This window comes from Anoplophora glabripennis, unplaced genomic scaffold (assembly GCF_000390285.2).
Source record: "Anoplophora glabripennis isolate ALB-LARVAE unplaced genomic scaffold, Agla_2.0 scaffold63, whole genome shotgun sequence".
NCBI classification, from domain to species: Eukaryota; Metazoa; Arthropoda; class Insecta; order Coleoptera; family Cerambycidae; genus Anoplophora; species Anoplophora glabripennis.
The window spans coordinates 1,299,012-1,311,746 of record NW_019416222.1 but is presented as its reverse complement, the minus strand read 5'-3'; the positions used below and the strand labels follow the sequence as shown (position 1 = coordinate 1,311,746).

The 12,735-nt window shown below is 31.0% G+C and overlaps 1 protein-coding gene across 2 annotated transcripts in view; it reads right to left on the bottom strand.

Moving 5' to 3' along the window:
• The window catches only part of LOC108903717 (protein gustavus), a 226,173-nt gene that overhangs the window by 80,403 nt on the left and 133,035 nt on the right, over positions 1-12,735 (bottom strand). The window contains exon 2 of one of the 2 annotated variants that reach the window (XM_018705996.1): positions 7,258-7,284. The exons of the other annotated variant lie outside the window; for it this stretch is intronic. Coding sequence (XP_018561512.1) covers positions 7,258-7,284 — 27 coding nt within the window. The remainder of the gene's footprint in view (positions 1-7,257; positions 7,285-12,735) is intronic. 2 annotated transcript variants of the gene reach the window in all.

The following is a 12,735-nucleotide window of genomic DNA, read 5'->3' as shown; positions in this document are numbered from 1 at the left end:
TTATAAACCTGGAGTAAACTTTTTAATGGTAAGTAGAACGCATCAATAATCAAAACGGTTACAAAACGTTACTTAAAATTAATAGCAGTTCTTGTTGAGAACTTCTGGAATTGTCACCTACATAAAAAGGCGAATAGTTGTAATAGTTGTCTCGTAGACAGCGTGTCTTTTTGTTCAATTTTTTATAACAATTTTTTACAATTTTTATGGTTTTTTTACAAGTGGGCGTAGCTAGGGGGAGGGGGGCAATAGTTTGCACGGCCCACCCCAGAAAAAAGATCTACGTGGCCTCTTTTTAGAATCAAAATCAAAACGTGTTCAAATTTGATGTGGCTGATTGCGAGCGAGACCTTTTTTTAGAGGCCCCCATAGAACCGAAAGCCCTGGTCCCACCCCAAGCAAAATTGTAACTACGCCCATGAGTGTTTCTCTTATTCTTTAATTTCAAGCAATGTGTATATATACATAAGTGCGAATAAACATACTAAAATGGCCCACCTGTACATTAACAATGGACACGATGGTAATATGGAGTGATTAGTTTTAAACACGAACTGTCGATGGAGTCAGCGGTTCCAAAAATGTTTCTTAATATTACTGTGGTAAATCAGCAAGAAAAAAATTATATATTCTTTTTTTAAAAAAAATATTTCAGACAATCTGATTTTCGTACCTCAATTGTTTTTATTCTTCAAATATTCCCTCCACGTTTGTAAACATCCTGTGTTTTTAGGAACTAAAAGGAAATCATTTTTAATTTCCTCAGGATTTGTTTACTTGCTTGTTTGCCTAATTTTTAAAATGAAATATATAATAAACCCTTGTTAAAATGAACAAAAGTTGAGTAGTGAACCTAAAGGTGATGCCAAGATCAACATACCAAGGCTGCCAAGAATGATTTTATAGAGAAGATAAAGTCAGCATAGTCCTTTGATATAGTTTTGCATAATATTGATAATGAACCAATTAAAATAATAACTGTTTTAGAATAAAAAAGTATGGGAAATATTAGCCCGTACAAAGCAGCAAAATGTTTTCCATGAAATTGCTTTCCCTCCTAGTACCCACCACCTGGCCGTTTTTCTAACCACGTATTCTTAGAAACTAAACTGATGGGCAAACATTACAGCTGTCGAAACATTTTGCGAGGCTCTCAAAAAACCTACTAAATAAACATTAAGCGGGCTTATTAGCATGTAATTTTCGGCCTTGTGTGCCAAATTGAAAGTTTTTGCGTTAGAAGTCGGAACAGAAGCAAAAAAACATAATAGTTGTGTGTAGGACTAGCCTTCGGAGTACGGCCTTGTTGCGTGTTGGAATAATTCGAGGTTTCGATCATGGTCGCGAGGATCATGACTGAAGAATTAACTGACCTCTGGGGATGAGGTCTCCGCGGAGACGTATGTAACAGGCTTACGAGTACACGGTAATTGAAGCAGTTCTTCGGCCGGTAGGTACTAAAATAGAAGCAGCTGATACTTTTATTGCTCACATAGGTATTTATTTTATCGTCTTCATTCTGTTTAATTATACACAACCCATATAAAAGCTGTAACGTTATTTTCGGAAGAGGGCTTTGCGAACGTGCTATAAGATATAAAATTAAAAAAAAACGACAGCAGGAATGATTACGTGTGGTCACAATATCACATTACACTTATTGCCTTTCGTTTAATACATCGATTTCACACCGCGCAGCCTGTATGCAAATTCGACACATAAAAGGGTTTTCCCCTATTTCTCGAAAATACAGAAAAAATTGTTTAGATGGACTCGGTTTTCGGGAAAAGTTGTATAGCGAAAATCGCACTCGATATCTCGAATCATTAAAGAGATACAGGATATTTTACATTTTTCAATTTTGGTCGTTTTCTATGATGCTCAATACCTTTATTGTTTAGGAAAATATTTGATTCTTGCAAAGAAGTTTTTTTTCTGAATATTTACTACACATATTCTTAGAGCCTATAATCATACATTTTGTTTTTGTAGAGTTTAGTGTAAGTTACATTTTGAATATTATACCCAGACACGGAAATTAATGTATCGTCTGCAAACAGATTTACAAATGAATTTTTCAGTGCACAAGTTATATCGTTAATATACACAATAAATAAAAGCGGACAAAGTACACTTCCCTGCGGAACCCCATATATACTTCTAATAATATCCGATCTCCTTCAGGCTCTTCTTCTTTCCTAGTTCTTATTTTATTTCCTTTTAGAAGTTGTAGATGTTTTTCATCTGCTTAAAATTTCCTCTCCCGCTACAATTATTCCATCTCATCTATCTCCTTTGTATATACATATATCCTTCGTATATAAATATTTCATGTTTTTCCTTCTCAATAGTGCCCTATCCGTTCCCTTCTTTATTACCATTGATTCTCTTTTCTACTTTCATTTTGAACCACGACTTTTTTCCTTGTTTTCGAAAATTCAGCTACATTGTGGCATTTTTTATATTTAACTGTCTAGACCCTGTTTAAAATTTCTCTATACCTTTTTTATACCCGATAATCAATCCGATTGTCTTTATAGTTGCTAAAAGAAATAATTTTAATACGCAAACTGCATCATCTGGCATAGCAATTATACAGGGTGTTTATTAAGTACTTGTACTAACTTTAAAGGGTTTACAGGGTCGGAAAGTCCCCATGGTTCATCGGCCGTTACGTGAGAGCGATAAAGAAAGTCATAGAAATCCGTGCGATAGAGAAAGATAGCTATAATGAAGGCGTCTAATAGTCACCGCCCATTTCGCCCTTCCATAAATAAGATCCACTTCTCATGTGGGTATATTTAAATGATGGAGCACAAATATTTTTGTAAATTTTATAAATATTAGTTAGCTATACTTACATATTTGGTACAGTATTCTTTTCGTACTTGTCTACTTATAGTCTGTTTTCGAATGATATGGAGTAATAAAAGCTATTTTTTTTCATACGCAAATCTGTTCAAAATGAAGTGAAGGTGCTTGAGTACATCCGGTTTCGTATAGGTAGGTAGGTACTTAATCTTTCATAGTCTGTAGGTTATGTTCAATAAAAGTTTAGGGTAAGTATCCGTACTAGGACTGACTAAGGTAAATGTTTACCTCCTTGGGATTATAAAAGTTTGGAGATCCTTTACTTTACCAGGCAGAGTTAAGTACATATTTTACTTGTTTCATTAAATTATTTATAAAAATCACAGGGGAAATTAAAAAACTGGATGATTAATTAAGAATAATTCCACTATATACATTGAATTTAAAACACCAAACATACCAAATATTAAAAAAAAAACTTGTATTCTATTAACATTATAAATTTTTTTTGACATTGGGTAAGATTTTTTAGAAATAAAAAATGAATTAGTTTAATACGTTTATAATAAAGTAACAATATCGAATATTTGTCAAGGAATACGAACTTTTCATCTATACATATGCATGTTAAATTGCCAGTTGCTGAGAAAACATTAAAATATTCAATAATCGTATATGAACAAGTACAGAAGTAGTTTTTAGATGCTTATAACAACTTTACACTGATCCTACATTTTTTGCACGTGTATAATTTATATTTTGCTATTTCTGAAATAAAATATGCTCCAATAAAAATTGGAATCTTCGGAATTTCCAGACTTTTCCATGGTTATTTTAAGTAACTTTGGATGTGTTATGTTATGAATAGTCGTATTTCGAGGCAAAGGAGAGTGACATTGATTTTATTTTAAAAACTTTGAAACATGTCAAATTTAACAATGTTAAAAGAAAGTGAATCAATTGACATTTTGAGTCATTTTTTTGATAATATTTTAATAATGAAAATAGATTTTGGAAATGCTTTATCAACATTTCGAAATCATTGTCTTCAACACATATTTCATTTTTAATACCATAATAAACTCTCATCAAGAGAAAAAGAGGTGCTCTCCTGTTTTAAAACATTGGTGAAATCTTTCGGTTTTATTTTGAATGTTTACATTAGCAGGGCATACACATAAAGTTTTATCTACGGGATTTGGACCGCCACAGTTAAAACTGACAGATAAACTGGCTGTTAGTGGTGATTTGTTTACAAGTGTAGATCTGCAGTTTTAATGCGAAGACTAACAGTCAGTTTTTTCTGCGGACTCTTAAAAAGTAAAAAAGTAAAATAAAATCTGGAGACTTACCTGCTGGTAAGTAAAGACTCCGGGGAAATAATAATAAAATATTAGATTAAATTTGCATAAATATATGATAGAGCGTGCAGTACAAACACCTAAATATATATATATATAAAATTATAATTTATATATTTGTTTTAAGATCAAAATGTGTCAAGGGAATTTATCGAAGGATTTATCTCCATATACAGGGAACATCCTTGTTTGTGGCAAATAAAATGTAAAGAATACACCAACAAAAATTTGAAGGCAAGCAGGGCTTATGACAATTTAGTTACCTACTGTAAATCAAATGGATATTCGAATGCAAATGTATTAGTAGTATTGTATATATGCTAAAAGCGACATTAAAACTTTCAACTCGACGAAAGACCACAGTTTTGATGAACCCGCTTATAAAACTGTCAGATCAAATGCACTAACACACAGTTTTTACCGTAGTTTCAAAGACTAAAGGTTTATCTTTATGTGAGAAATGTGTGTTAATATAGAATATGTGGTTTTAACTGTGGCAGATCAGACCCAAAGATTTACCTGTGCCAGTCCAATCCGGCAGTTTTAACTTTATGTGTATGCCTTGCTAATACAAAGTGCTTGCTAAGAGTTATGGAATAAAAAACAAGCAGGTATTTATAAAAAATTCTATAACCTTATAAATGAAAGGATTACAGGTAATTTCGAATCGAAATTTTTCATTAATTTCAAATACAATCTGAACCAATCCAAATCGACTGGTTCAACAAAATCTAACATGACGCAAAAATGAGGAAATGAGAAAGTGTATTTTCATAAGAAATAGCATATTACAGATTTTAATAAAAATCATAACCAACACCATTATTTTGTAAAATGAATTATGCCATATTCTAGTTTCTAAATCCAATTCCCTGACAAAATATAATGACTTTTTTAATTCTGCGACTTTTCCAGAACTTCCAGGTTTTCCAGCACGATACATTGTATACATTACACTACTACTCTCGTTGTTTTATAAATTGATTACACTTTCCAGTGCGTTGGAAAACTTCAATAAACTGAAAACAATTCAAAGGAGTTTCATTTTCTCTTTAATTAAAATTTATTAGTTTATGAAAGTAATTCACTAATTTTAATGAATTTTGTAAAGTAAACTTCAGTTAAAATGAATGAATTTTGGCCCTGAAAGACCTTTTCAAAAATATTTATACCCAGCTACCTAACTTACATTCGGGTTTATTTTTGAGACCTACAAGATTAAAACTTCTTATTCTACTGTACAAATGTAGGACATTAAATATTATGGAGGCAAGTGCAAGCTTCTTCTACAAACACATCTGTTTCTGTTATTATAGAAACTAGTATTGTCTACACCCAAAAGGATGTCGGTAAAGACGAAAGTTATGTCAGGTAGAAAGAAATTAACTTTTATGTTGGATATAAATCCTACCTACGTTCCAGAAAAAAAAAAGAGTTAGTAGGTAGCTTTCATTAACTGTAAAATTGTCCAGATAAATTAATTCCTTTAATTGAATTATGAATATCGTGAAGGATATGGAACATAAACATTTTTGATTGTCAAACTTAAAACTATATCTTAGTGAAATATATTTTTTCTCTTCTACGCCATTGAAATTAGTCAATTTTATTTTAGCAAATTTAATTTCAGGTGTTAGGTATTTGTTTTTAGTAAATGTTAATTAAACACAATTCTTAAATCTGATATCGGAAACCATCAAATGATGATCAACTACAGAATGTTTAATTTAAACGTTACCCAGAATAACTTGGAAAGTTACTGTTAAGTAGTTGATATACATTAAGCAAGGTTTTAATGAGATACTGATAAGTCTGGCCTCATCCCCCTACCCTTCACAGCAACCCCTTTAAAATGGCATAGGGGTCAAATCTCTTCAACGTTTTTCGGTTGTCTACATAGCTGTATTATTTTAATAATAACTTATTTTCAGAAAAATAACACGTAATCAAACATCAAACATATTGTTCAAAGTTATCACTGCACTCGTACGCGTTCGACAATTTAGGTTTTTCTTATTTCTCTTTCCAGTTTTAGAAAGAAAACCCAGTTAAATTTTAACAAATGCAAGAGGCAATGTTCAGGGTGATTTACAAATGGTAACCAAAAATGAAACGTCGTTTCTTTGGTGAACTTTAAGGGGAATCTTTCCTATAAAGTTTTTATCTAGAACGCTGCTTCTTAAAAAGATACAGGGAGTTAAACTTATTAAAAATATTTTTAATTTTTTTAAATACATAATTTAAAAACTACTAAATGACATTGTCCAAAATCTGAGGGCTTCTCTTAAAATTTACATGCTCCAGTGGCGGAGGTACAGGGTATCGGTGGCATTTTTTTCTACATAAAATGGTACGCCACTGCTTTACGGTAACAACTATGATATTTTCGGATTCGTCTTTCAATTTTCTACAAATCACTACTCTCTTAAGTTTTTCGAAACAAGCCTGATTTTCGAGTAAAACTTAAAAAACCAATTGAACTTACTAGTTTTTAAATTATTTAAAAAAATAAATATATTTTTTGAAGTTTAACACCCTGTATCTTTTTAACGAAGCGTCCTAGATAAAAACTTTATAGGAAAGACTCGTCTTCAAATTCACCAAAAAATACGAGATTTAATTTTTGGTCACCATTGGTGAATCATCCTGTATAGACGATTTAATATGGCATTATTTGACCCTCTTTATTATTTATTTTTTAAAAGGGGAAGGTAGGGGGATGAGAATAGATAGAGAATGTATATTCGGTAAAAAAGTGTGCCTCTTAAAGATATTTTTAGTATTTCAGGATTTTTTCAGAAAATTATTACTTTTGAAGTTATTCGGGGTGGCTACATTTATTGGAATACCATGTGTGTCACAGTATTAAAATAATAAAATTCATTTTAGTTTAATATTTGTTGATACTATTTTCAAAACCCAATTTGTCAGCGACTTTGTAGTCGATTAACAGTGTCACACATTCATCAATTTAAATTTTGTCCATGCAAAATTTTGAACGATTTATGCTATATTATATTTTCGCAGTTTTTGGTCAAATTAATCATTTTTCATCAACATTATTAAAATAATGGAATTTACTAACCTGATTAAAATGTTGGCTGCCCGCTTTCTGAAAAAAAAAATGAGGAAACAAAATCAAAAACTTTGAACGAAGCAATTAAATAGAAATGATACACATTAAAGCAACACTGGATTATTTACAATTTTGTTCGAGGAGATTATATACAACTGAAATTAAGAATAGCAACATTTTAAGTCTGATGATAAGCGTATTTTTTAGTAATTATTATGTAGATAGATATTACAATGATTGTGTTACGTTAACATGCTTATGACAGTTAATTAAAAAAGACGAAAATATAAATAAGCGATAAAAGTGTATAAGTTTTAAAATTGTATGGTCACTATTGTATTGAACAACTAGAAGTATATTTTGACTGTAACATGTAGAGCAAAAATTTAGAAAACTATTTTTTCACAAATGTCTATTAAAAAAGTAATTTTCAAAATGGAAAAATATGTCAATTAATTCATCATGGATGAATTTCGCGTTGTTCTCCAAAATAATATAATTATTATAAATAAGAATATCAAATAATTTTTTACAAGTTTTGCAAAATTATTTAATAACTTGAGCAATTATTAGTCCGAGGTTAAAGGTATGGCTGTTATGGGAACATAGTTTTATAAGTGAAAATAAAAAATATGTATGTAGGTGTATCATAATCGTCGTCAATAATCCTATTTTGACGTAGATCATGTTACTTAATTATGAGCTTTTATAAATATATATGATTTTTAAAAGAGTTCCATATTACTACCAGTACAATTTCTTGGGCACGTAATTTTAGCTTTTTGGGGAGTTGCATATTAAAATGTTGAATACAGGGTGATTCACAAAAGTGACCAAAAAAGAAAACTCGTTTTGTTTGGAGAATTTTAAAGGGTCTTTCGTATAAAGTTTAATTAAAAAAATATTTTTAATTTTTTTAAATAATTTAAAAACTAGTAAGTGATATAATTTGAAATGTGGTAATAAATGTATTTATGTAAACATTGTCCAAAATCTAAGGCCTTATCCTAAAACTTTGATACTCCAGTGACGGAGATACAGGGTATCGGCGGCATATTTTTCTAAATGAAATAGTACGCTACTGCTTTGCGTTAACAATCATGATATTTTCGGATTCGTCTTACAATTTTGTATAAATTACTACTCTCATGATTTTCGAAAAAAAAAACTGATTTTCCAGTAAAACTTAAAAAAAACGGACTGAAAACACACTTCGTGTTTTACATAGAATGCTGCGATAGCAATTTTGATATTCTGATCAGTTAGAAGAAGGAAAAATAAAGCTTTCATCGTATTCAAGCAACAATAAATTTCGAACAAACTACATTTTCGTTACTAAAAAGATGTTGCACCTGTGTTTGTGGAAATGGAGGTATTCTTGAGCATTTGCTCAAATAAAATCATTAAAATTATGACTAATGTTATTAATCTCTTTATTCGAATAAATAACCAAACGATTAGTGTTTGTCATGTCATTTAACTAAAAGTGTTTCCAGTTCATTTTTTAAGTTTTAATCGAAAATCAAGCTTTTTTCGAAAAACATAAGAGTGTATTAATTTGTAGAAAATTGAAAGGCGAATCCGAAAATAGCATGATTGTTACCGTAAAGCAGTGGCGTACAATTTTTTTTAGAAAAATGTGCCACCGATATTCTGTATCTCCGCTACTGGAACATCTAAATTTTTGGAAAAGGCCTCAGGTTTTGTAAAATGTTTACATAAATACATGTGCCCAATTTCAAATTATTTCACTTACTAGTTTTTAAATTATTTAAAAAAATTAAAAACATTTTTCTAAGTTTAACATCCTGTATCTTTTTAACGAAACGTCCTAGATAAAAACTTTATACGAAAGACTCCCCTTAAAATTCACCAAAGAACACGAAGTTTCTTTTTTGGTCACCGTTTGTGAATCACCTTGTATATCTGGAGTCGGCTGGTAAGAAAACTAATAGTTATATTTTTCTTCAATACAAAAAACAAAGACAAACATAATGATTATATTCTTTAGTATATCTCGATATTTAATACAAAAGGGTGTTTACAAACTTGGCTGCATATCAAGATTGTTAAAACTAGTATATTTTAGGTTCAATTTTACTTAAATTTTCATTATGGAAACCTTTTATTGTTTAAGTTTCACTTTGTCATTAATTTTTTTAGATTTTTACTTTTAATTGTTTCCTTTTTTGCGACAAGAAAGTTTGTCTGGACCGGTAAACACACTAACAATTAATTAATGGACATAGACATAGAAGTAATGTCATGAAAACTGCAATTTAACTGCACATGTTTATTTACAGCAATGTGTGGAAATGTTGGTAAACAGAGCCGGACCAGTTATCCATGAAGTCAGCGGTTCCAAATATGTTTCTTCTTATTATTGCGATAAGTCAGTTGGTACTAGAAAAATATATATATTCTTTTCGGAAAAAATATATCTATTAGTCCAGATTTCGCATCCCCATTTATTTACTCTTCAAATATTCTCCCCAAGTTTGTAAACATACATACATAACATGTATAATTAAATTACTTAAATAAAACTACAAAAACTCAATAAAAAATTATACATTTTAAACTGGAAATTTTTTCTTTCGCTGGATCCTCAAAGTTTACTTAGCAGATGGGGGTGAATCTATACATTTCTTTTCTTTTTGAGTCAAATGTCGAAAAAGTTTTGAAACAACACATGTTAGAACAGGATCAATTTACAACGTCACTATTAGGTATATACGACCTTTGAAAAAGGTGCCGCTGTTACATCTTCTTGATATTTTCAGGATTCACGATAAAATAAAGTACCAAGGAGACGGCAACCCTGTCTAAGACCCTTCTCTTCGCCGAGCGAGGCGAAATAACAACCATATAGATCCCCTCGAGTCTCTGGGGTCGGGGCCCTTAGTAACACCGACCGAAACTTTGCTCTCACTGCTGTTCAGACCATTATTAGTATTCTTAGGGCAAACTTGGGAAGGCAGTTTTGATGCTTGGGTCTCATCAGAGACGACTTTGCTTCTGCGGTTTTGAGGACTAGCAAAATATACGACCAGACTTCGCCATTTGATGGTAATATACGCTATGTTGATTTCTTGTATTTCGATATAAAAATTATGTGCAGTTGGGGATAAAAATATAAGTATAAAACACGCTTACAAAAAAATAGTTGAATAAATGCGTAATCAAGTACATAGAAGGCATAAAAATCTTTAATAAGGTGAAACAAATGTAACAAAATGTAGTAATTCGATACAATGATACACAATATTAACATACAAAAACTTGCTGCTAGAAATACAGGGTGATCGAGAATGGTTGACCGTGCCGCCTCATACTGATTTTTGATGTGCGGCATACCAGTTTTTGATACCAATACTAGAATCATGAGCGCAGGTTGAGGGATTTTAATGGTAAACAAATAATTACGTTCAAACGTCAAATAAATTAGGTTACTGTCAAAATGGAAATTCATAATAAAAATATCAATTACTTAACAAAAATCAAAGTTATTTCACAAATTAAGCAATACTGATGGACCAATAAATGTTATTATTGTTATTATTATTAAAGAGGATGACAGAATCAAATGTAGGTTTAGCCTAACTTTTCCAAAATTCTTATTTCATTTACAATTAGAAAAACGTTTAAATCAAAGTTTGATGTAGCTAATTTTGAATAACAACTGTAAGTGCTTCAGCGATTTTATTTTTAAAAAGTTTTGAGTTAATTTTAAAAGAGAAGCACTATTGTGGCTACATTCTTGGCATCTAAGACGATTCAGCTATACAGCGATACGCTGCAAGCTGCCGTTTTTCATCAAAGCAAACTACTGTATGCTTATAAGACGACTATTTTGCAGCTACTGCTTTCACACTTCTGAATATCCAGCGCAAGCGATCCAGCCCAAAAATGTATGCTGAACATTTTAGTTAGCTGTCGAAATTCAGGAAAAGTGTCTTAAAAACGTTTGCTTCAAGCAAATGCAAGCAGTTGGAAGTGCTTGATTATGTTAGATGGTAGGATTGTCTGTATGACCGAGAGCAATAAACAACAGTTACATGTAATATGTAATAACAGAGTAATAGGAATTTTTTCACATTTTATTGAATATTTTACCTTAAAATTACATAAAATCCATAAAAATATCTATATTTTTACAATAAATGTTCAACATGATGTCCATTGTTGTTCAAGCAGGTATTAATTCTTCTTTTCATATTATTAAATACATTCTGTAAAACATTTTGTGTAATACTCCTAATTTCGTTTGTAATTGCCTCTTGAAGTTCTTCAATCGTGTGTAACCGTTGAGCAAATACTGAATTTTTTTAAAAACCAAATAAATAATAGTCCAGGGGTGTAAGGTCAGGAGAACGTGGTGGCCATCTATCTCGACTAATTATTCGATCATCATAATACTCTAATCAACTCTAAAGTTTCGTTAGAGGTGTGAGCTATTGTGCCATCTTGCTGAAAGTATCCTCTGTAAGAATAGACTTTCTGCCTGGAGATTTTCCTCTACAAACACTTCCAGTGTTATGGAAGCGTTCCACTAATCTCTTCCTGTGTCTCGAAAAAATTTCATAATCATCAATTTCATCATTTGGAAATTGTTCTTGAAATTGTAAATGACAAGAATTCATCGAATATTTCCAACCATTACCATTGTTTTGTCCACTACGAAAATAGGCCTCCAGAAGAAATTTATCATGTTCTAATGAAAATGCCATGTTAACCTAAATTAAAAAACCGATTAGGTTAGGGAACAACATACGCAATAAATTAATTACTCACATATAATATCCACCTACTCTAACTGTAGTATTGAAAAATACTGTCTTATAATGTCGCAAAATATATGAGGTAACAACAAAATCTACAAAATAATATTCAAGCCAAAAAATCCGTGCGCCAATGAACAGAACGTCAAATTGTGAAATCGCCACAGAATACCATGAAATCGCACGGAAAAAAAGTAATTTTAGCAAACGGAAATCAGTTTTGATAGCAATTGAGACAGGGTACGTTCAGAATCCGGTCAATCATTCTCGATCTCTCTGTATTTTCTAAAATGTATGAATGCCATAGCTTCAGTATAAGATAGCGTAATCTTAAATGAACAAAAAAGTTGTATATAATAGGCGCGTAAGATTAACAGTTTTCAAAATACATATTAATATTGGGGAGTTTCATCACAACGTGACAACACCGCTACGCAGCTGATGCACACCACGTGTGCACGCGGCAGACTTATCCTACGGAAAAAATGTAAACTATTATTGTGAAGTATTTAGTAAATTTCAAGATAATTAATTGTTTTTAAATAAATAAAATAAAATGTATCGATTTTGTAGTGCGAAGATAGTGTTGTGCTTAAATTTTAGCTCGAATTGTAGTAATTATGAATCTCTTAAAGCACGAATTTAACTTTTAATCACATTTGAAAAATATGTAATTAAAGTACCCAAATATTCACGTTGTCCAAAT